Source organism: Polypterus senegalus, chromosome 10 (genome assembly GCF_016835505.1).
Source record: "Polypterus senegalus isolate Bchr_013 chromosome 10, ASM1683550v1, whole genome shotgun sequence".
Taxonomy (NCBI): domain Eukaryota; kingdom Metazoa; phylum Chordata; class Cladistia; order Polypteriformes; family Polypteridae; genus Polypterus; species Polypterus senegalus.
Window position 1 is genome coordinate 21449191 of NC_053163.1, and position 25904 is coordinate 21475094.

At 42.8% G+C, this 25904-nt stretch overlaps 1 protein-coding gene across 2 annotated transcripts in view; it reads right to left on the reverse strand.

The window, feature by feature from the left end:
• Positions 1–3128: 3128 nt before the first annotated feature.
• Positions 3129–25904, reverse strand: part of gucy2ca (guanylate cyclase 2Ca) — a 62430-nt gene continuing 39654 nt past the window's right edge. For both annotated transcript variants that reach the window (XM_039765468.1, XM_039765469.1), the window contains 9 exons: positions 22750–22841; positions 20115–20206; positions 19240–19398; positions 18790–18982; positions 12432–12606; positions 11204–11302; positions 9841–9935; positions 7449–7525; positions 3129–3645 (listed from right to left, as the gene is read on the reverse strand). In XM_039765468.1, coding sequence (XP_039621402.1) covers positions 3459–3645; positions 7449–7525; positions 9841–9935; positions 11204–11302; positions 12432–12606; positions 18790–18982; positions 19240–19398; positions 20115–20206; positions 22750–22841 — 1169 coding nt within the window. In that variant the 3' untranslated portion in view covers positions 3129–3458. The remainder of the gene's footprint in view (positions 3646–7448; positions 7526–9840; positions 9936–11203; positions 11303–12431; positions 12607–18789; positions 18983–19239; positions 19399–20114; positions 20207–22749; positions 22842–25904) is intronic.

Consider the following 25904-nt stretch of genomic DNA (forward strand, 5'->3'; position numbering starts at 1 on the left):
GCTACACCCAATCTATGCAAGTATTGAACAGAATAGGAGCAGACCACACTGCTGACGAACCCCAGAGTCAACTGGGAAAAACAGAGAGGTTCTGCCTCCACTGTACACATTACCAGTGTACAGGCCAACCATGATATCCAGCAACCTCAAGGGGATCCTGTGAACCCTCAGGATGTCACACAGGGCAGCTCAATCAACTGAGTCAAACGCTTCACAAAAATTGACAAAGGCTGTAAAGAAACTGCCGATATTCAAGTTTGGGCTCAATGAGAACCCAGGATGCAGTCGATGGTGGACTTCTTAGTCATAAAACCAGACTGCTCCGGTTGTTTGTAGGTGAGCAACTGACCCTATTAAGACCTTGACCCACAAAGAGAGCAGTGTTCTCCCCATGTAGTTGCCACAATCCAGGTGATCACCATTTCCTTGCCAGATGGTGACGACAAGTCCTGTTTTCCAGTCAGTTGGGATGAGTTCCATCTCCCAAATGGAAGCAAAAATTGCTTGCGATGCTAGGAGGACAGATTTACCACCAGCCTGGAGATGTTCACCTCACATACCACAGATCCCTTTAGCCTTCCCTACCCTCAGCTGGTTCACCACCTGTGCCATGTCAGTGAGGCTGTGTGGTTCGCAGCTAATTGGAGGTTCAGCTTAAAACAGCTGCTCACTGTAGCCGCCCAGCAGGTCACAATTGCAGCGTCATCTGTAAGGATCATTCTATCACCTGCCGTGACTGTGATTCTCAGAGGAACCAATTCAGATGTGCGTAATGCTTTCATTCCTCTGTAAGCAGGACGTGGGTCACTAGGCCGTAAATGGTGTGTAAATTACGCACAGGTTCCTCTAACAAACACCTCCTCCTCGCAGCCGTCCTTCTCAGTTCCCAGTACACACCAGAGTTGCCATCAAGCCATGCGCAGTGACTCCTCTCGATGATATCCAGGTTGCCCTGTGAGAAGAAACATCTTCTTCTGGGAACACCGGTAACACCAACACAACCCTCGGCAACCTTCAGGGTCTTGTCACGGAAGGTCTCCCACATGACATTAGGATCCGCAGTCGCACCCAAGTCTTCCAAGTGCCCAACACAAACTGTGTGCAAACTCATTAGGAATAGCCTGATCCTGGAGCCTTGCTGGGTCCAGCCTCCTTCTCCTAGTAGGTGGTAGCCTATTGAACCTAAGCTGGATCTTCAGAGTAGCAGCAACAAGTCTGTGGTCCAAATTCACAACCTGGGCATTTGAGTAGAGCCTGCACATTTGTACAGAAAGTGTCCAAGTTCTCCCGTCTGCTCCTAGAAGTAAGTGTTGAAGTCCTCGCTCGTGGCGAGCTGCAGATATTCCAGAGTAACGTTGTCACAGCTGCACTGGTGACGTGACAGAGTCCAGCTCTTGTCACCGTCACTTTCAACTCGTCGCTTTAGGGTGGAAGCAAGTGTCTGCCCACAAGGATGTGATTGATCCCCACCAGTATTGGAGTACCGAGTCCAACAATGCGGCTCAGGGCACTGAAACCAGGATCCAGCAATCTGCAGCCCCTGACTGTTTGAAAAGGTAAGGAACATGGAGCCACTTTCACCACAGCTGCTAGACCCATGGGGACCAACACAATCCTCATAGCCAGCCCTGTCGGTGCCAGTGGTCGCATTGAAGTCACCCATCAACCACTGAGTGAAGCTTCAAATAAAATGCCTCCCTCACTGAGCCATCACTCATAGCAGTCACTGAGACAACAGATGAGGCACCCAGAGAGTTCCCTAATCTGAGTCTCATAAAACGCTCGTTGAAAGGAGTGACATCAGAAGAAGCCGATCCGCAACAGCTACTCCCCGAGTATGACAGCCATCAGAGCGACCAGACCAATGAAAGGTGGAAACACCTAAAGGTCATCTTAAACCAAGATGAAATACAAAAAAAAGGGGCGTTGAAAGAGAGGGATCTTTGCTAATGTTAGATTTGGTCTAGAATTGATCACTGTGTTGTAAAAAATACAAAAATACCAAATGCTAATAGGAAACGATGTAATTGTTCGTGATTAGTGCGTCTTAAACTACAGGTCGCGTGACGTCGCGCCGAGTCGTGAATTACAACAGTGCTGGGCGCACGGTGGCGCAGTGGGTAGCGCTGCTGCCTCGCAGTTAGGAGACCCGGGTTCTCCTCGTGTCTGCGTGGGTTTCCCCTGGGTACTTCGGTTTCCTCCCACAGTCCAAAGACATGCAGGCGATCCTAAATTGTCCCTAGTGTGTGCTTGGGGTGTGTGTGTGTGTGTGTGTGTGTGTGTGTGTGCCCTGCGGTGGACTAGCACCCTGCCTGGGGTTTGTTTCCTGCCTTGCGCCTGTGCTGGATGGGATTGACTCCAGCAGACCCCGTGACCCTGTAGTTAGGATATAACGGGTTGGATAATGGATGGATGGATGAATGAGAGACCACCGTGAACGGAAAGACTTGACGTGAAAGACTTACGATGAATCACCACCTGCATGGCTGAAACAAATCCCCCCGATGATGATCGGCAGAGATTCTCCGAGGGGAAACAGGGTGGATATCGGCCGCCGTTCCACGGTGTTGTGAAGTCACGCAACAGACAAAGTTGTCCTGCAAGAAAGAAAAGTTTAAGAACCACTGCTATAAATTATATTACAATATATGAATTCTGTACAAAAAAAATCAGTAACAAGTATTGTATTTCAATAATATTTTATACAAAGTGAAACTGAAGTGTCTTTAAAGATCAGAAATAAATAATCAGAACTTTCTTATTAAAGTTTAAATAGTGCAGACTCTCAAGCTCACAGTGCTTACTACTTTAATTTATTCAGTCGTTTTTCTATTAAGAATTTACATATATTTGTTTCAAAACAGGAAAAATATTCATATACAATGGATTGAAATGCTTAAAATAAAGTTAACGTGACAAAACTATATAAATATATATATATATATATATATATATATATATATATATATATATATATATATATATATATATATATATATATATATATATATATATATATATATATATATATATATATATATATATATATATATATATATATATATATATATATATATATATATATATATATATATATATATATATATATATATAATATAAATCAGGCAACAGCATCAGAAAGGCAAAAACATTACTGGTGTATAAAGTTTAAATACGTATAGTGGTTGATGTTATATATTATACAAATACTTTTAGCAGAGTCTTTATGTGTTTTGGCTTATAAGTGGTAATAATAAGTGAATTCCGTGCAATGAACGAAGTTTCCGTCAGGATACAAAGGATGTCAAAACGTTCAGTCTGTTTCACGTGAATGAAAGCAGATGGAAAAATATTACATGTCAAGTTGAAGCTCACTCGTGGAGAAACAATATCCATTCAAAATATTTGATAATAAATGCACATTTGTGCAGGAAGTGTCCAAGTTCTCCCGTCCGCTCCTAGAAGTAAGTGTTGAAGCTCTCGCTCGTGGCGAGCTGCAGATATTCCAGAGGAACGTCGTCATAGCTACCGCTGCACTGGTGACGTGACAGAGTCCCGCTCTTGTGACCGTCACTTTCAGCTCGTCGCTTTAGGGCGGAGGCAAGCAACTCTGAAAAGTCCTCCTGCAAGCCTTGGAAATTCTCCCTGGAGTGGAAATAAAAAGAAAAGGCGAGGCGTGATCATATGCTTTTGGTAATTTAGGCACTGATTCCTCACGTTAAATCCAATGTGAGTAGAGCTAGAGATGTCCAGGTCTCACTGTTTTCCACTGTTTTTTGTGTCTTATAAGCTACCAAATATTAAAGTTGAGGGCGGGATAAAAGTAAGGGATATACGAGGTCTTTCTGTTAAATTCAATTAAATTAAATTAAATATCTCTCTTAAACAAAGCAGTGAGAACTGATTGTGAGCAGTTTAAACCTGTCCAAACCTGCACGACAAACCACAGCACTCTCTGCCGTTTTAGTTGATTGTCAGTCACCGTTTAATGCAGTCGTGTTTCCCTTGTTTGCCTGAATCATCCTAAGTTTCAAATTTGAAATGTTTCGTAAAATTGGACAAAACACTAACGGAATCTTTTTTTAAATGCTTACTAAGGCTTACGGGAAAGACTGCATGTCTCGTACGGGCGTTTTTTCCCTAAATTGAAATCGGTGCTTAAAGGAACACATTTTGAGTCAATGGATGCAGTAAAGAAGAAAACATGAAACAGCCGACAAACTGATCTGCTCCACGCCTTCGACTGGTGGAAACCAACACTGCATCTTTATAGCAATCTTTGCGTAACTGAGTATGTTGAAGGGGACAAGCACTAGAACTGTTATATAAATAAAACGTGAGTTATTGTGCCAGGCTTGTTATTTAATAGACAGACCTCCTATGGCTCTTGTTCAGAAAGCGGACGCTTTCACAATAATTAAGATTAGGTATTTAAGTAAGTTTCACATTTCTGTTATCAGTTTAGCCCTAAAATAGTGACTTAACATCAGGGACCTGTTTTATTGACCTTAAGGTTAGTGTTTGGGTGAGGGGAAGGCCGTCTCAAGTGGCGTCCGCTTTCTGAACAAGACCCGCCTCGTATAAGGAGAACTTCTGCCATGAAAGTCACGAGCACTTCACTGCAGAAGAAGTTTTTAAAAAGCTGTCAGGAAAAACAAAACTGTGGACAGACGTTCGCGGACATAAAATGTTTTCTTTTAGAAAAGTAAGGACTTTTCTTAGTTAACCAAGTCTTCTTTACTATAAGTGTAACATTCCAATAACCGTTTGGAGGATGCAAAAACTATCTGTCATGTCCTGGGATCTCCCTGTGTGGACTTATCGGGTTCTCTCGGTGTTTCCTGGGAATACTCGGGTGTCCTCCCAAAGGCGTGCAGATTGAGTGGTTTGGTAATGTGTGAGTGTGTATGAGCGTGTGTGTGCGTATGTGTGTGTGTGCGCGTGGGTGTGTGCGTGCGTGCGCGTGCGCGCGTGATTTTGTGGGTGTATGTGTGTGTGTCTGCGTGAGTGTGTGGGTGTGTGCGAGTGTGCGTGCGCGTGTGTGTGCGTGTGTGCGTGTGTGTGCGTGAGTGTGTGCGAGTGTGCGTGTGCGTGCGCGCGTGTGTGCGTATGTGTGTGTGTGTGCGCGTGTGTGCGTGTTTTTGTGGGTGTATGTGTGTGTGTATTTGTGGGTGCACGTGTGTACGTGTTTTTGTGTGCATGTGTGTGTGCGTGCGTGTTTGTGTGTGCGTGTGCGTGAGTGTGTGTGTGTTTTTGTGGGTGTATGTGTGTGTGTATGCGTGAGTGAGCGTGTGTGTGCATGTTTTTGTGGGTGTATGTGTGTGTGTGTGTGTGTGTGTTTGACCTCCAATGCACTGGCGCCACATCCAGAAGTGTTTCCCGACTCTCACTCTCACTTCCTGCCCTGCTCTCCAGTCTCCCCTCGACTCCGCTCTGGATGAGTAAGTTTGGTAAAAATGGATGAACTGGCTGGCGTATGAAATGTCAAGCACCCTGCGGTAGGCAACTTCGTGCCCCGTCCTGACAGCTGATTGCGGTGTGGAAACGTCTGTGTGATGATAATGTGTTTGCCAAGATGTTAAAGGCAGTCCATCGATTGTGGTTTAGGACCTGCAGATGAAAGGCGAAAGCGTTTTATCGGAGCAGGCAGACGTCAAGAAACAGGAAGACAAATAAAATAACAAACACGACAACGTGAGTCAACTGGCAGTCAAAAGTCAGCATGCAGAGCTCTGATTACGACGGTCACATGAAGCTACTGACGCTAACGCCATGAAAGTCTCTTCTCTGTTCATCCATAACCTCAGACGCCAGGAGTTGTGCGCCATCATCTTTAATACCCTCCAGCTGTTAACACCACGACAACAAACTCAGGTGTGATACACCACAGTTAGGTTATTTTTTAACAAGGGGGCAATTACTTTTTCACACAGGGCCATGTAGGTTTGGATTTTTTTTTTCTTCCTAAATAATAAAAACCATCATTTAAAAACTGCATTTTGTGTTTACTTGTGTTATATTTGACTAATGGTTAAATGTGTTTGATGATCAGAAACATTTTGTGTGACAAACACGCAAAAGAATAAGAAATCAGGAAGGGGGCAAATAGTTTTTCACACCACTGTATCTATACTAGCCATCCCCGCGGCTCCACCCGCATAGAAGTGAAACAGGACACTGAGGGGGGCCCCACTCCTGACGTCACGCTTCCCCCTCCCCTCGGCCCGCAGCCTCCGTCTCAGATTAGCACAAATATTTTGCTCCTGCAAGAGAACTATGATTCTTAACGTGACGAGAGAAGTCACAAAATCATCTTCAATCATGTAAATCCGGTAAGTAGTTCTCTCTGAGGCCCCGAGGCTGACGCGTTAGTGAGGAGGGCCCTGCTGGCCTCCCCTCGGCCCGTCGCCTCTCTCTCAGATTTGCGCAAATAAATCGGTGATGCAAGCAAACTATGATACTTTGTGTGAAGAGAGAAGTCGTAGAATCAACCAGAACGTTCAAGCAAATTCTAGAAATGAGCTCGATCTAAATCCGTTAAGTAGTTCTCTCGTTTGCTAGCTAAGCAGATGTAAGATACGCCCCGAGGCTGGCGCATGAGTGAGGATGGCCACGCCCCCCTCCCCTGTGATGCGTCTCTCTAGGATTCGTGCAAATAAATCGGTGATGCAAGCAAACTCTGATACTTAGTGCGATGATAGAAGTCTCAAAATGAACTGGAATGTCCAAGCAAATTATAGAAACCAACGCGTTAAGTAGTTCTTGTGAAAAGTCACAGACAGACGTTGGATTTTAAATATATATATGTGTGTGTGAGTGTACATATACAGTATACAGTATTATATGTGTGTGTATACATGTATGCTTTGTGGCAGATGGCTGGGGCCCTTACCCGGCTGGGACGCCCTGAGTATGTAGAGAGTATTTTCAAGACCACTTCACCCCAGACCAACAGAGGGCAGCCCCCTTGGTTTTGAGTATAGAAGCTCACCCATGTTGGGGCCGGTGGTCACCACCAGGGGGCGCATGGACATATGTGGGGTCCTGTTTAGCAGCACTTCCAAAAAAGAAAAACTCTGCTGAGGTGAAATTACTGCTTCACACGACCGTACAAGAGAGGAACAAAACACTGCAGTGAAGCATGTAAAGATCGCTACACTCAAATGTATGAACTTCAGTTTTTCTTTTTTTTTTTGTTGTTTTTTTATTCCACATATTGTGAAGCGAGTACATTTACACAAGAGACCATTAAAACGTCTGCACTGAGCCCGAGGCTGTAAGATCTTCTAAAAGATTCAGTAGTCGAAGAGAAGACATGAATGTCAGATTAGGAGGCAAAAAGGTCTGCAGTAGGAGTTGAAATCTGAGGCCTCATCTTATAATGGGTTTCTTTTTTTATTCTTTGGAATACTTTCCACTTATCAGATATTGTTAAACAGAAGACTTACGCAGTTGGAGGTGTTGGAAGGTTGTACGTCTGGTCTTTGACACCAGTGAGCCAGTAAGTGATCTCCGTGCCTTTCCCCTTTAAGAGAAAAGGATAGTTATCACATCTTCTGCAGATTTTAGTAACCCAGCAAATCATTTTACGCAGTTGCACCCTTCCTTCAAGAATTGTGCTAAATTTCCACTTGATAGCATAACCAGCTTAATCCATTTCAGTCCAGTGGGAGGACTGAACTGTGCCTAAGCAGAGCAGCACTGGGCACAAGAGCTCTGGAGTGGGCAGCAGAGCTGCTGTAAGGTTTAATTTTAAATGACATAAAGCACCCACAAATTCTATCTGTCATGGCCATTCATTGCTATAAATTGAACAAAGCTTTACAGTATACTGTTGGATGTCTTTGAAAACAAAACACGTGTTTCTAAAACTGACCAGCATTATTATTATTATTATTATTATTATTATTATTATTATTATTATTATTATTATTATTATTATTATTATTATCCATCCATCTATTATCCAACCCACTATACCCCAACTATTATTATTATTATTACTAGGGGCTTCGCTCGCCAACCCCTTTCCCCCCTTCGCCTCGCCAAACGCTACGTACCGTTGTGAAGAGGGGGGCTGAACCCCAAGGAGACGTGGCCGCTACTCTGAAACCCCTCGTAGACGCTGACACAAATGGGAAACAAATTCCTTTTTGTTTTACCTCCTCTTTGCTCAATCAGCTGCTGGCTTGCTGCTGCTGCCGTGCCACATGATCTGCACTTCGCTCGCCTACCCCTTCCCAAACTCTACCGCTATATGCCGTTGTGAAGAGAGGGGGGGCTGATCGCACCCTAAGGAGACGTGGTCGCTCCTCCCAGACCCCTCTTTAACGGTGATACAATGGGAATCAAATAACAGTTCATTTTTTTACCTCCTCTTTGCTCGATCAGCTGCTGGCTTGCTGCCGCTCCTGTGCAGCGTCATCTGCATCTCGCGCGGCACTTCGAACATTTTGAAGTCGCTGCTTTGTCTCTCTTCTCCCCCAGACATTCTCAAACACTATTTGATCTCTTTTTTCACTGTTCCGTTTTTTCCCCGAATAATATTTTCCGTTTGTAGGCGTTAATGCGATCTTTACTCTCATTTTTTTGAGGCTTTTGAATTTTCCTACTTCCATTATCTCTAACCTGCTGTGCGTGTGTATCTTTAGCTCAGAGGTCGCCAATTCCGGTCCTGGAGGTCCACCATGGCTGCAGGTTTTCATTTTTGAATTTTCCTACTTCCATTATCTCTAACCTGCTGTGCGTGTGTATCACGGGACTTTAGCTCAGAGGTCGCCAATTCCGGTCCTGGAGGACCACCGTGGCTGCAGGTTTTCATTCTAACCCTTTTCTTAATGAGTGACCTGTTTTTGCTGCTAATTAACTTCTTTTGGACTAATTTGAATTGACTTGCTCATGAAGATTCAGACCCCTTAATTGTTTCTTTTTTCCTTAATTAGCAGCCAAACAATAATGAGATACAAAATGAGCCAAAAGAACTGGTGTCTATCATACAATATCTGAATGTAAAAAATGATGAAGGTCTCAGGAATGTTGATCTGCTCGGGTCCCCCAAACATTTTAGCTCTTAGAAAAGAAAAAATCAACAATTGCTGAAATGTCTGCTAATGCACCATGAGAGCAGAAACAATGCCACGAAATTAAAGAACGGGTTTAATTAACAACAAGAACTGGCACCTAATTAAGCAACTGGTTGGAGTGAAATTGGTTGGAGTTTGAGGTCCTGACTTAGTTGGTCTTCTGCTGGCTCCCTCGCTTCACATTTCATTTCTGTTTGGGTGCCGTTTAAGGAAAGAAATGAAGCAAATCAGAGGAACGATGAAGAAACTCAGGGGAACAAATCTTAAAAAAGCAATTCAATTGAAGTGAATTCACAAGAAGTTAATTAGCAGCACAAACAGGGCACTCATTAGAATGAAAACCCGCAGCCACGGTGCTCCTCCAGGACCGGACTTGGCGACCCCTGCTTTAGCTCACAAGATTAGTTGCCGGACTTGTAGTCATTTCAGAAACCTACCGCGTCTTCCCCGAGATTCAGTTTCTAGACAGCACATAAGATTGGTCCCAAAGTGCTAAGAAGGTTTCACAGTGAGTGGCAAATTTTACAGATCTGATTTGATAAAATCTTGAAAGTTGGCACCACCTTGTCCTTTACGGTAAGTCCATTGAGCTCAAGTTTGAGTGCCTTCACAGATCTGTCGGGATCAGTCCAAAGTCCTGCTGCTAATCTAATGTGGCTCTGTCCACTGACGAAAAACACACAATAATCAAAACTCCATCCAAACTATATTACGGACACCCAGTATCACTGGTCGGAACAAATGAGGACGTGCCCACCTTTAGGTATGTCGGTCCCCTCTTTGTGAACTCAAACTTGCACTTGGTCCTCTGTAGGATGTTGACAGTTGATTGGCTCATGTGGATCCTGAGGGCTGCAAAAGGGAAACTGTGTTAGCTAAGGTTGATGAGAAGACCATCCATGCATGTTTCACACGTTGGCCCTTTGTGAGTAGACTTTCTGGATGTAATCAGGTATCTCATTATTTTTAACAGGTGTATGAAATAAGATTAAAGTTTGTGGGTCACCAGTGAGCCTCAGGATGAAATTAAGATGAAATTGGGCCTGATGCTGCAGCGCAAAAAATTGGTGCATTCGACACTCGCCGTACACGCGCACTCAGACCGACCACGGAGCCTTAATTGCTTGCAGCCAGCCTTTATTGAACATGAATAATAATAACGATGTAGTATCGTAACAACTCGAGATTAACATCAAACTATGTAACATCAACATTCAATAGCAATTGTCTGAAAAGTGCACTTAATGCAGAAAACCTAACAATGAAATACACAAAATTTCGCAATTCTCTTACGAAACAGAGTAAGAAAATATGAATTTGCAGAGACATTGGGTCAAAGTGGATCAGTTCAGACTCTTGAGGGTAAAAATTTGTCCACGATTTAAATTTCATAATAGACCAGAATCCTGTCGAGGATTTAAAAAATTCTAAACATCCACGCCAGGCTCACGGGCCAGTTTTTAGTTTTACCTTTACAGACAACCATTTAAATAGCCATCGATTTTTACTGTACAACTAACTTTCAAGGTGAAAAATTGACTACGTGGCACTTACCGAACAATAATAAAGTGGCAAGAATCGCCAAGATATTGCAAAAAACGCAGCTAAATTACTAAGTAAACAGTTTAATGTAACATTGATTAACTTGAAATCTTCGGTTAACAATAAACACAACGACGTTATCGTTACGTCACAGCGCAAAGAACAATAGTAACTGTGTAATAAGTAACGCTGTGTCTAGGTATCTGAAAGTTGGACTCCAAATTTCATTCTAAGAATTTTTTTGAGGTTAATATAGCAAAGGAAAACCGTTCAGCTTCCGGAAAATTCTCATCTGTTTTCATCTGGGCCTATTTCAGGAATGGGCCTAATGCGGCAGCATCAATAGCACCCACCTTAATCCGGCCCTGAGGATGTCTGCTGTCAGATACGCTATTTTGTTTGGGTGTGCCGACTGCATGAAATCTATGAATAGGAGGCATGCAATGTCTGAAATAGATTGAGAGAAGTCTGGCTGAGCTGGTTGTCAGGTTCTCATTTCTTGGTACCTTATGCTTCTGGCCATGTTCAGCACAGTAGCCAAGTTATGGAATTGGAGCCAAATGTCCGTAGAGACTTACGCAATCCGGTAGACTCCATACGTGAGGCAGTGTTGACTGTGTCTCCAAACAGGCAGTAGCGGGGCATCTTGATTCCAACAACACCCGCAGCACATGGACCTGAAAGAGAAAGGAACTGAAGACACCACACAAAGAAGTCCCTGTTTGTTGTAATTACATCCAATCTGATACAGTTTCCTGCTTCTTCTATTCTTTGTCCAATTTTTGCAGTGTGATGGGCAGCATTGGCCATCACCTGGAAGGGCCAGGGGAGAGAGCATCCACATGGCACTACCTTTCCCGGGACGCTAGAAGGCAGCCATCTTGGGTGGCTGTGACACCACAGATTCCTGCAGGACATGGTGGTAGTTTGGTACAGCCCTGTTGGGTTCCATGGAGGGCCACCAGGGGGAGCTGCAGAACCCTACTTTGGGTTTCCATTACATCTGGGATTGATTCCAGATCTGATTAACGAGCCACCTGGAATACTCCCAGGACCACCTCGCTTCACTCAGAGAGCCAGAGTCAGGAAGAAGAAGGACAAAGCTTACTGTGGAGGAGTGGAGGCGGAAAGGAACTGTGTATTTGGTGCTGCTCTGTATTGTGCTGCTGTGGGGAGCGAGACAAAAGCACTTCCTACTCGTAAATAAACATGTGCTGTGCGGGAAATTGTCTCTGCCCACCTGTGTCAGGGTTGGGGCAGCTGGACCACCCCTGGATTCCACAGCAGATACAAGCCACCAACTGCATCCAAGTGTAAGGTATGGCCTACTCTGACAACCTAAGAGAATGAAACCTTCAGTCTTAAACAGAAAAGGCTGCCTGGGTAATCAGTCCAGGTCTTCAGAGTTGTCCAATAGTTCAACTTCAATAATAAATCGTGTATTCGTGAACGTTGGAGGAAATTCAGGAAAAGTGCATTCAAGATGGAAACCAGGAAACACTTCTTCAAAGGGTGGTGGGAATCTGAAGAAAGGAACTAGAAATGTTGGCAACTTTTACAAAGTTCCTGGATGAGATATTGGGAAAGCTGAGCTGTTAGGTAACCAAGAAAGATCAATCGTTGGACAGAATGGGTGTTAACTCTCATGTTCTTAACGTGCACTGGATGACTTTAGGGCAATTAAGCACCGTCTTCTGATTCCAGAAGATGCCTACCATACAAGATCTTCACACGTTATCCCTCCAGTTCACCCAACTTACACCCCTAACACCCACCCCACCCCACTCAAATCCCGCTTCACTGTACCAGAATGGATTCCTATCCGTATCCACATGGGCAGCCCAGGAAGATGCTGCAGCTTGAATGTGCCAACAAAGCTAAGGATGTCGAGAGCCATGAGCGAGATATCCACGGCATGACGATTTCCATTCCTCCGTGGCAGCCCAGAAACCACCATGTATGCGTCTCCAATTGTCTCCACCTGAAGAGAATGACAGCTGAATTACATCCACTTCATGACTCACAATGGCACTTCACAAGGATATTCGTCCATTGAATTCATCGTACTTCATCCAATGCTGCTGTCCCCTCCAGAATCTGTCATGGAATGTAAGGCCTAGATAGGGTGCCAGTCCATCACAGATCACACTCTTCCATCAGACTGGGACCAGTTTAGACTTGAGGACAATGACCTCAGGGCTAGTGTTCCCTTAGAGGGTAAACTTAAGATGTGAAGTGGTGTGGAGCAAATGGCTGCCTTTGGCAACAAACAGCTGCTGGGCCCGGATTTCAGTTCTGTGTTGGGGTTGCTTTAGCCCTCCATGTGTTCTTACGAGTGACTGTGGGTATTGAAAGGAATCCCCCCTTCGAAATATTCCTTTTTTTTGCTTTACGGCCTTAAATGAAAAGACACAAAGCAATATTTTTTGCAGCTTTACTTACTCAATGCAATGTCTAACATCCAAGTGAAAGATATCACGGCTACAGTTCAGAAGAATTTCAAAAAATCAAAAAAAACAAGAAATGCTGAGATTAATAAAGGATCACCCCCCTTAAACTCACTCAGGTGTCAGTGCCCACCATTCCCATTGTGGTTACTGGCTTCCTTCCACCTGTGATCGATTGTAATCTGTGTGATTAGTAAAGCTGTTCCTGGAGCATTCATTCCCTTGCTTGGTAGTGACACTGACTATGGGTGGCAAGCCACTGTCAAAAGATCTCAGTGATAGAGCTGCGGACAGACATAAGGCAGGAAATGGAGACAAAACAATCCATCCATCCATCCATCCTCTTCCGCTTATCCGAGGTCGAGTCGAGGGGGCAGCAGCTTAAGCAGAGATGCCCAGACTTCCCTCTCCCCGCCACTTCTTCCAGCTCTTCCGGGAGAATCCCAAGGCGTTCCCAGGCCAGCCGGGAGACATAGTCCCTCCAGCATGTCCTGGGTCTTCCCCGGGGCCTCCTCCCGGTTGGATGTGCCCGGAACACCTCACCAGGGAGGCGTCCAGGAGGCATCCTGATCAGATGCCCGAGCCACCTCATCTGACTCCTCTCGATGCGGAGGAGCAGCGGCTCTACTCTGAGCCCCTCCTGGATGACTGAACTTCTCACCCTATCTTTAAGGGAAAGCCCAGACACCTTGCGGAGGAAACTCATTTCAGCCGCTTGTATTCGCAATCTCGTTCTTTCGGTCACTACCCATAGCTCATGATAGGTGAGGGTAGGAGCGTAGATCGACTGGTAAATTGAGAGCTTTGTCTTACGGCTCAGCTCCTTTTTCACCACGACAGACCGATGCAGAGCCTGCATCACTGAGGATGCCGCACTGATCCGCGTGTCGATCTCACGCTCCATTCTTCCCTCACTCGTAAACAAGACCCCGAGATACTTGAACTCCTCCACTTGGGGCAGGATCTCTCCCCCAACCCTGAGAGGGCACTCCACCCTTTTCCGGCTGAGGACCATGGTCTTGGATTTGGAGGTGCTGATTCTCATCCCAGCCGCTTCACACTCAGCTGCGAACCGATCCAGAGAGCTGAAGATCACGGCCTGATGAAGCAAACAGGACAACATCATCTGCAAAAAGCAGTGACCCAATCCTGAGTCCACCAAACCGGACCCCTTCAACACCCTGGCTGCGCCCTTGGCGGTCTGATTCTCGGCTACAAAACAATCTCAAAGGCTTTATCAATCCCAAGGAGCTCAGTAAAGTCCATCATAAAGAAGTGTTTGGTACCACTAGGACCCTCCCTGGATCTGGCCGTCCCTCCAAACTGGATGGAAGAGCAATGAAGAGACTGGTAAGAGAGGCTACCAAGAGTCCACTTTGAAGGAGTTACAAGATTTTATGGCAAAGAGTGGTCATTGTGTGCATGTGACAACAATTTCACAAGCGCTCCACAATGGTGGCTTGTTCGGGAGGGTTTCTCTTCTCAGGGAAGGCCACATTAAGGCTCGTTTCCAGCTTTGCCAGAATGCATCTTGAAGATTCTGATGCCAAGTGGAAAAAGGCCTTATGGACAGATGAGACCAAAATCAAATTATTTGGCCTCAATACCAAACGGTACACCAATGCAGCTCACCGTCCACAAGACACCATACCGACAGTAACAGCATGGAGGGGGCAGCATCGTGTTGTGGGGGTGTCTCTCTGCTGCAGGGTCTTGTTAGGGTAGAAGGAAAAATGGATGGGGAAAAATACCATCAAATTCTTGAGGAAAACCTGCTACCCTCTGCCAGAAAGTTGAAGATGGGCAGAATGTTCACCTTTGAACACGACAACAACCCGAAGCACCCAGCAAAACTGACCACACAGTGGCTGAAGGAGACAAAAGTGAATGTCCTCGTGTGGCCAGTCAGAGCCCAGAGCTAAATCACACTGAATATCTGTGGAAAGATTTGAAGATGGCAGACCACCGACACTCACCATCCAATGTGACTGAACTTGAACAGTTAAACTGTAAAGAAGAGTTGGGGGACAAATATTACTCAGTCTAGGTGTGCAAAGCTGATAGAGACGTATCAACAGACTCGAGGCTGTCTTGAAAACAAAAGGGGGGTCAACAAAATGACATGGGGGGGTCCTTTATTAATCTTAGTAGGTCTTGTTTTCGAGTTTTTATAATTCTTCTGAACTGTAGCTGTGATGCCTTTCACTTCAGTGTTCGAGGTTGTATTGAGTAAGTAAAGCTGGGAAGAAATATTTTTTTGTGTGTGGTTTCATTTAAGGCTGTAAAGCAAAAAAAAAAAAAGAATCTTTTGAAGGAGGGGATTCTTTTCTATACGCACTGTACCTCTTGGGATTCTCCATCAGTCTAAATATATCCATCCATCCATCATCCAACCCACTATATCCTAACTACAGGGCCACGGGGGTCTGCCAGAGCCAATCCCAGCCAACACAGGGCGCAAGGCAGGAAACAAACCCTGGGCAAGGCGCCAGCCCACCGCAGGGCACACAAGCACACACTAGGGGCAAATTACAATCGCCAATGCAACTAACCTGCATGTCTTTGGACTGTGGGAGGAAACCGGAGTACCAGGAGGAAACCCACGCAGACACGGGGAGAACATGCAAACTCCACAAAGTGAACCCGGGTCGCCGAACTGCCAGGCAGTCTAAATATATAATATCAATAACGGTGCAGTGTGTATATGATTGTGTTTTAGCAACGCAGTAGCATTCTGTCCACTATGGCTGCTCGGATGCCACCCACCTGTTTATACAAGCAAAAAATAAGAATCACACACTTCCTTACAAAAGAATATTTACTTTTGATCAAATATATTTCAATCACCTTAAATTATGATGAATGAAGTGTTAATCAGGAATTAAGCCACCACTCCGATAACGATGTTGTGGGAGCTGCAGGGCAATTGCAATTCAAGTAGAGCTGCCTACTAAATTCAGACTGAGACTTCTTAGATCCTCACATTAACAGAACTGAATAGTTGAGGATTTGATTTGATTATGATTTATTTATGCTACAACATCTAATATGAAAAGCTCAAAATCTGTGTGTGTGCATGTGTGTCAAGTACACAAATCCGCACTGCTGGAGCAGTCTCTGCCAACATTTCTAGACTATGTCCCAACCCAAGATTTCTGTTTTATATATCTAATTGAATTTATTAAAAGCATACAAACAAGTAAAATTTCACAAAACTAATTTTAATTCCTCCCTCACCCATAAGAAAGATAAAATGGCCAACAGCCCGAGAAAAACTGTTGAAAGTAGTAAAGAGAGAAAGGAGTCTTTTCCCCCAATATAAGGGCTTATTCTAAAATGTTACTGATTTGTTCTTGCTGAGTTTTAAAAATGTTTTTAACAGATCCACTTGCTTTTTCCAAATTTCAAATAGTAAATAACATCAGTTACCACTGACTTAAACTAGGAGAGTTAGGAGTCTTCCAGTTGAGCAAGATAAGTCTACGTGCCAATAGTGAAGTAATTCCATTTTTTTTTTGTCCTTCTCCACTTAAAGCTCCTCAGGGAACCCACCACACAAGGCTATTATAGGGGGGATTGAGACACCAAGGCTGTCTGAAAGGCATTTAAAACTCAAGATTTTGACCCTGGGGGTCCCTGTGTTCTCATTTTTTTAACTACAGTTGGAAGGACAGTGCCACCTGGTGGCCCAGAGCAAGTAAAGCACCAGAACTAGTTGGACCAGAGCTTAAAATTACTGACGCGTGCCAGGCTGGGTGCTTCTAAAACTACAGTGGAGTTATAGGCTTGTCTAACCACGCGGCTCAACTTTAAGTTGTGATGGGGTGGCCTCATCAGTCTGAACTGGGATGACAGTAGTCCTCACATGCAAACCAGTAACTGTTTTCTTCAAAATGGAGTTTTTTTTTTAAGTTTCGGTCTTTCCTGATATTATAAGGTAGTGGTGATGGCCAAATATGTCTTCATTCCAGTCACAGCATGATGGAAGAAGCTACTACAGGGTGGCCCACGAAAAAGTAGCCCGCCTCCTTGGCGAAAAAAGGCCATAAAGAAAGAAAGAGCTTGAAATGCAAAAATCTTTACGCACTCTTTACAGAAAGTGCTGAAAATGATCTCCTTGTGCGTCAATGCATTTTTGGGCGCGCCTTAACATGTTGTCATACAGTATACGCGACGCAACTCTGGGGCGCCAATGCTCCGAATTGCATTACGAAGATTGTCTTTCAACTGGTGTAAAGTTCTCGGGTTATTAGCGTACACTTTTCTCTTCAAATTGCCCCACAGATAAAAGTGACAAGTGCTTAAGTCCGGCGATCTCGGCGGCCACAATCCTTTCTGTAAATGTCTCCCGAATTCATGACAGTGACACGTGTGACATGTGACAAGTCGCGCCGTCCTGTTGGAAGAAGGCGTACTCGCGTTCTTCCAGCGTCAACTGTCCGTAAAATTCCTCAAAAATTCCCATATACACGTTCATGTTAACTGTTATCTCAAAAAATATGTGACCCACAATCCGAGTTGCAGACACAGCACACCAGACTCTGACTTTCTGATCATGAAGAGGTTGCTCATGAATCGCATGAGGATTGACTACTGACCGATATCTGCTATTCTGCGAGTTCACATATCCTGAAAGATGGAACCAGGCTTCGTCACTCATGAAATACAGCAGCGGATCCATCAACCCAATCGCAATTGTTTCAATTAGCCACGTGCAGTAATGCACACGTTTTTCCTTGTCGGGTTGCTTCAGTTCTTGCACACATGACACTTTGTATGGTTTCATCTGTCAGTCGCGTAAAATGCGTTGGCAAGAAGTGCGCAAAATGTCCGCCTGCTGAGACAACTTACGTGTAGACTTCCTAGGGCTTCTCTCCATCCGTGTGAAAACATTGGCGATCGCATCAGGTGTGCGAACGGGCGGGGCCCGATTCTTTTTGGCGTTTGCAACTGACCCTGTCGTACGCCACTTTCTCACCAACTGCTGTATTGCGCGCTTTGCTGGGACACCAGCGGCAGGAAACTTTGTTGCAAAAATGTCCCGCGTTTCCATAATGGAACCCGTGAGAACGTACGCCTCCACTATTGCGATTCTTTGTGGAATGGAATACATGTCGCTCAGCTCGTACGCACACGTTTGCACTACGTCTACGCAGCTTTCGTGACGAGGTTAGTCAATCGGCGCGCCACTCTGGCAGGACGGCAGGCTACTTTTTCGTGGGCCACCCTGTATGTACACATACTGCAAGGAGAAAAACCTAGCAACTCCACTGACCAATGAGGAAAGACCAACCACCAATGAAAACGTCAGACTGCGATCACGTGATTTAAATGCTGCGACTGCACGATTTAAATGGCAGGTGTTGTTGATTCGTTAAAAAGACAATATTGCGTACGTGAAGAAAAAATTAAATCTAGAGATCGTTAATTATAGGGGGTCATTTTCTCAATTTGCCTGAAACTTGAAAGATGTGACATATGAGGTTTTTCCGTAGTTGGTGGCGTCCACTGTAACTCACCAGCGACCATATTACTCACCAAATGGGACATTTTCGAAGATGTAGTCGTGTAAAATTTAACAATTCAGTCTTGGCAGCAAACAGAGTGGTGATGTTGCACCTTGGCGCTAAGGTTTGGAAGACTTTACACCGACAGCCTAATAACAGCCGACATTTGAATTGCCACTGGCATCTTTTCAGGACACTGATGCACCTCACCTTGTAAACATCATGATTATCCAAGATATGGTCAAAGTTCTTGTAGACGTCGTTGAGCATGTCTACCACCTCAATTGGGGTGCTGTACTGGCACAGGGTGGTGAAGCCCACGATGTCACTGAAGTAGATAGTGACCTCTTCAAAGAGCTCGGGTTCCACCCGGCCTGTCTCCTTCAGAGAACGCACCACTGGTCTGAAAGGGAAGACAGGCATGGAGACCCACAAGTCAGCCCAGTTAAGTAATTAGGAATTTTTTAATACTACTTGTTTCATACATAATTAATTAAGTAGTACTGCACAGTGTCTAACATGAGGATAAGAGAAGACAAGTTCAGAGAGGTGGTCAAAGAGGGTACAAGTTTATGAAGGGTGTCCCTGTCCTATCAGGTGGTCTTTGGTCATTTTCAACAGTTGCTAACATTCTCAGACCTCCCAGAAGATTTGGTTTACCGTGGCAGCAGCATAAGGTTAAGCTGGTCAGCTCGGTCGCGCTCGGCCTTGTACAGCGCCGTCCTCTCCTCCACCAGATGCTCCAGGTTACGCGAGTACATCTGCAGACGTCGGATGAGAGTGTCCATGTACGTCTCATTCGCCTCATTGTTAAGGTTGCTGCAAAGGCCCCACGCGTGTAAGGTTAGCAATCTAGCAAAACGAGTCACAGGGTCCAGTCCATTCTGCACAAACTGGACTGAACAGCGTTTACAAATGCTAAACATTCACATTGCCATGACACGGACGCAACACTAACTGACTGAGACAGATTTGAATAACACGCATGCACCACCACAGAAGCACATTATTGAATAATAAGCACACCGACACTACTGGCCAAAAGATGCATTTACAGGCATACAAAATGGAATAATGGAGACAAGCACAAGAAAAAACAATGCAGTCTGACAGGTGGACGCACTCACATGGACACAAATGACACTGAAACAGCGCAGATTATAAATAACAAGAACAAAAGCACAACACTCACCACATTCACAGAAACACAAACTAGAATAGCTGGCATAAAAGTGCAACGTTTACAGAATCGCAAACTGGTACAGCAATGCACACATATCCAGATAAACAGAGCACTGACGTAGAGAGACACAGTCACAGAAATGACCATACGAAAACAACGCTACCCAGATATACAAAAACACACAGACAGACAGACAGTACGTAATGACAGAAACACAAGATGGAATAAAGTGAAAACTCAACACACTGAGTAAGACTCACACATGAGAGCACAAATTGGAAAGACTAGAATTCAAACACAAAGCAAATACATTCATCGAGACACACAGTGCAACACGCAGAGAGTCACACACCTGAAGATTCGGCTCAAAGTGCTTTCTATTTTTTTAAAGTCTGGTCGCTTCTCTGGGTCCTCCTCCCAGCAACTCTTCACAAGAAGGTACAGCTTCGAAAATAAACAACCCAGACACAAAGAGAACAATTAAAGTGCACATAATACATACGGAATAGTCAAGTTTATTGCTATGCATACATAGTGAAGTGCTGTCTGTCTATAAAGAAATTCTTACTTTCATGTCTCTTAAGAACACTTAACAAAAAACTAAACAAAAAATAAATACAAATTACACATACCGTATAAAAGACAGATAGATAGATAGATAGATAGATAGATAGATAGATAGATAGATAGATAGATAGATAGATAGATAGATAGATAGATTTTTTTTAGTATAGTCGACAGGATTAGATAGATAGATAGATTTATTTTAGTGTAGTTGGCATGATTAGATAGATAGAATAGCGTAGTAGGCAGGATAGATAGATAGATTTATTTTAGTGTAGTTGGCATGATTAGATAGATAGAATAGCGTAGTAGGCAGGATAGATAGATAGATAGATAGATAGATAGATAGATAGATAGATAGATAGATAGATAGATAGATAGATAGATTTATTTTAGTGTAGTTGGCATGATTAGATAGATAGAATAGCGTAGTAGGCAGGATAGATAGATAGATAGATAGATAGATAGATAGATAGATAGATAGATAGATAGATAGATAGATAGATAGATAGATAGATACAGTGGTGTGAAAAACTATTTGTCCCCTTCCTGATTTCTTATTCTTTTGCATGTTTGTCACACAAAATGTTTCTGATCATCAAACACATTTAACCATTAGTCAAATATAACACAAGTAAACACAAAATGCAGTTTTAAAATGATGGTTTTATTATTTAGGGAGAAAAAATCCAAACCTACATGGCCCTGTGTGAAAAAGTAATTGCCCCCTGAACCTAATAACTGGTTGGGCCACCCTTAGCAGCAATAACTGCAATCAAGCGTTTGCGATAACTTGCAATGAGTCTTTTACAGCGCTCTGGAGGAATTTTGGCCCACTCATCTTTGCAGAATTGTTGTAATTCAGCTTTATTTGAGGGTTTTCTAGCATGAACCACCTTTTTAAGGTCATGCCATAGCATCTCAATTGGATTCAGGTCAGGACTTTGACTAGGCCACTCCAAAGTCTTCATTTTGTTTTCTTCAGCCATTCAGAGGTGGATTTGCTGGTGTGTTTTGGGTCATTGTCCTGTTGCAGCACCCAAGATCGCTTCAACTTGAGTTGACGAACAGATGGCCGGACATTCTTCTTCAGGATTTTTGGTAGACAGTAGAATTCATGGTTCCATCTATCACAGCAAGCCTTCCAGGTCCTGAAGCAGCAAAACAACCCCAGACCATCACACTACCACCACCATATTTTACTGTTGGTATGATGTTCTTTTCTGAAATGCTGTGTTCCTTTTATGCCAGATGTAACGGGACATTTGCCTTCCAAAAAGTTCAACTTTTGTCTCATCAGTCCACAAGGTATTTTCCCAAGAGTCTTGGCAATCATTGAGATGTTTCTTAGCAAAATTGAGACAAGTCCTAATGTTCTTTTTGCTTAACAGTGGTTTGAGTCTTGGAAATCTGCCATGCAGGCCGTTTTGCCCAGTCTCTTTCTTATGGTGGAGTCGTGAACACTGACCTTAATTGAGGCAAGTGAGGCCTGCAGTTCTTTAGACGTTGTCCTGGGGTCTTTGTGACCTCTCGAATGAGTCGTCTCTGCTCTTGGGGTAATTTTGGTCGGCCGGCCACTCCTGGGAAGGTTCATCACTGTTCCATGTTTTTGCCATTTGTGGATAATGGCTCTCACTGTGGTTCGCTGGAGTCCCAAAGCTTTAGAAATGGCTTTATAACCTTTACCAGACTGATAGATCTCAATTACTTCTGTTCTCATTTGTTCCTGAATTTCTTTGGATCTTGGCATGATGTCTAGCTTTTGAGGTGCTTTTGGTCTACTTCTCTGTGTCAGGCAGCTCCTATTTAAGTGATTTCTTGATTGAAACAGGTGTGGCAGTAATCAGGCCTGGGGGTGGCTACGGAAATTGAACTCAGGTGTGATACACCACAGTTAGGTTATTTTTAGCAAGGGGGCAATTACTTTTTCACACAGGGCCATGTAGGTTTGGATTTTTTTCTCCCTAAATAATAAAAACCATCATTTAAAACTGCATTTTGTGTTTACTTGTGTTATATTTGACTAATGGTTAAATGTGTTTGATGATCAGAAACATTTTGTGTGAAAAACATGCAAAAGAATAAGAAATCAGGAAGGGGGCAAATAGTTTTTCACACCACTGTAGATAGTGTAGTTAATAAGATAGATAGATAGATAGATAGATAGATATTAATTATAGTGTAGTTAATAAGATAGATAGATAGATAGATAGATAGATAGATAGATAGATAGATAGATAGATAGATAGATATTAATTTTCATTTATTAGGCAGGATATACAATGTTTTTTACCACCATCTACTGGTCATTTATTTGAAATGCACCTTCCTTTAAGGTGTACCATCATCTCTGTAAACAAGCCATATAACATGCCAAACAAAAAAGAAAGAAAAACAAAGCTGTCATAAAGTTAATGCCTCACCTCTAGTTCTTTCTGCCCTGCTTTTTCAAAATCCAAGTCGGGCCTTAAAAGGGCAGACTCCTTTCTGGGATGCTGAACTCTGTACAGTTTCTCTGGAAACAGCAGCACATTGCATGCAATGATTGACGAAGGTAGTTAATTATTTATCCTGCAACAGCAGCTTTACGAGTCTGTACTATAATGTCCTGTTTGCTTAATGCATCAATAAATCAGTGGTACTGTAAATGAGTCTTCACACATTGTTGCCTAACAGATCTCCAAATAATGTGGAAACAAGTTTATTCAAAATCTCATGAATGTCTCCTTCTTTAACCATGTAAATGCAATTGAGCTCTATGCATCATAAAACACACTTTCATATGCACAATACAATGCTTACAAATATAATACAGAACATTCAAGAACACACACACACGCACACATATTTATAAACAAATATATTATACAGTACTGGGCAAAAGTAGGTTTATAATTCATATGGAAAAAGACATGAAGGTTATGATTATTACAATGGCTTTATTAACTCAAGAGCTTTAAGAAGAAGAAGAAATAACACAATAATTTATACATAAATAATAATACAAGAAAGAAGTCTGTGTTTTGTGTACTCGCAACTGTAAACCTATTTTTGCTCACCCCTGTGTGTATACGTATGTTTATGTATATATTAATATCTATATAGATATACAGTCGCCTTCATTTAGATAATCAGAGCTATTTGTCTGCACACTCCCGTGCAGCCAGTCACATAATGTGACATAACCATAAACTCACTTCAACTATCTTTTGACTCGGTTCAAGAATATCAAACAAGCTGCTTTTGTCTTTAGTCGTAGGGGCAGACTTTGTGTGCAGGATAGCTGACAAATGATGAATCTCTCATCTGGAAGTACAATGTATAGAATGCAGTGACGAGGAATAACGAATGCTGGCGTTTTAGACCTCATAAACAGATGAGTGACTGTCTGATGTCTCGTGTTTTACAAACAACAACGACAGAATGGAAAAAAGGACAACAGAGCAGGGACTTCGGCTGAACTCACCACATCTGCTAACCTCTTCTTTAGCACCAGCTCCATCAGCTTTTGGCTGTCACTAAAAGGCGTGAGCACGACTGTGCTGGAATGGTGGCATGCAGTCACTGATTAATCTGACGTGCCCAAGGACTTTCAGTCATGCACGTTGACGCGGTGTGGTGACGAGTTAAGAACCTGAAGTCAGTAAGTCTGACACACCCAACGAGTAGAAGTCATGTAATTTGACATCGACTAAACATCCTAAAAGTGGACACCTTCATCTCCACTCGCACTCCTCAAGGCCATCCAGCTAACATATAGTTCTACGTGTTCAGGGTTAGATTTAGATATGGTGGAAAGTTGTAGAGGCCCAACTTGGTGAGTGCTAACCGGTTGTGTAACAATTGAGTTTTGGCAAAATACCGCCAAGATGTTTAACAAGCCTGTGCCAGAGTCGGGCGACATTTGCTTCGTCAGGCTTAACACTGTGCCTTTAATTATTTAGCTTCAAGTCATCACTTATTCAATACTACAAATTCAGTCTCAGTCACTGAGTTCACTCCGCGCGAGAAGTAAAATGCTATTGTGAACTTGTAATTACCTGAAAATTAACTGTAACACTGATTAGCACTGAGCAAAAACAAGAACTCCAATAGTTCCTCAAATTTTCTTTCATCCTTTTGTTAACTAAAAGTCGTGTTATGTGAACATGTGGCTAATATAACACTCACCTCTTTGACCAGAAGGTGGGAATGCAAGCAGAAACAAAAATGTCTGAATCAGTGAATGAGGACATATGAGATATGCAGTAGGGCCAAATATATGGAGGCTGTCATGTACGAAATTCTAATTAAACTAATTCATTTTAAACGTTCTGAAATTCTGAGAGCCTCCTTTGGACGGGGAGACCCTAAGCTGTAGTTTGTTTAAATCCAGCCCTGGCTTTGTTCTACCTGTTATTAAAGTTATTAGCTAACTCTCTTCAAAAACTAGCAAGTTCTAGTTTAAGAAGGCATTTCAATTCCAAAAACCTTTTCTTACCATTGAAACACAACTTTCTTCACTGCAGTGTTCTTATTCTTCCCTTTTTTAGTTTCACGTATACACAATATAGAGTAAGTATAAGAATCGTGAAAAAACTGGACCTCGAGATTTTCATGAATCGCCGTTTTAGAACTTCTCGAGTCCAAACATACCGGTTTTGAAATTCTGTCTGTTTGTGTGTCAACACGATAACTCAAACGCGTTGCCATCGGTCGACGAGATTTTATTCCTATCCTATCAACCTTTGGGCCCCTTCTGATAACCAGATGTGGTACTTTAACTGAATACGTTTGCGAATATTCAACTAAATTATGGCTATAATTACAGATAGATGATTCAAATTTTGTGTTGATATTTTTAATGATAAAAAACAAACAGATATGAAATTTGAGAAAATTTACTCAACTGGAAGTAGTATTTTAGTTAAACAACCATCCGAATTTTTTTGTATAATGGAATTATAAATGTGTACACGATATTAAATACTGTATTCAATATAACGCATATTCTTTCAATAACTGTTATTAATTTTATTTTAATTTATACATCATCAGTTTAACAATAACAGGTAAACATTGAACATGCCATGTAAATATAAAGATGTAATGGGAACAATAAGCGGCTACGTCCCCGTCGTGTTCCTGGTAATACATTTCATTTTATGATTTGTTTTATATTTCCGCCATCATTATCATAATTAAATGTAGGTAAATGCAGTTTTACCTTTAGCAATTTATTGCAACAAATATTATATAATACTAACACTTTTTTAGGTGACTGTAACTCTTTTTACTTTGTACGTAATCTCGGTAATGCGTATGTAATCATGAAAAATTTCCACCGCCGTTTTCGACCACCCTAAGCGCGAAAATATCATTTTAATATAAAGTTTGATTATGGTAAATGATTGTGTGTTGATATTAATTATGATGAGAAACAAAGAAAGATGATATTTAAGAGATGGTTCTGATGACCTTTTCCTCTATCTCAGAATACGACAAAGTTGAGGGGAGCGCACTCCCGATTTTTCCAGTATTAATCTTTTCTTTTGTAGTATTTTCTGATTTGAACTCAGAACTGTATTTCGGTCTGTCT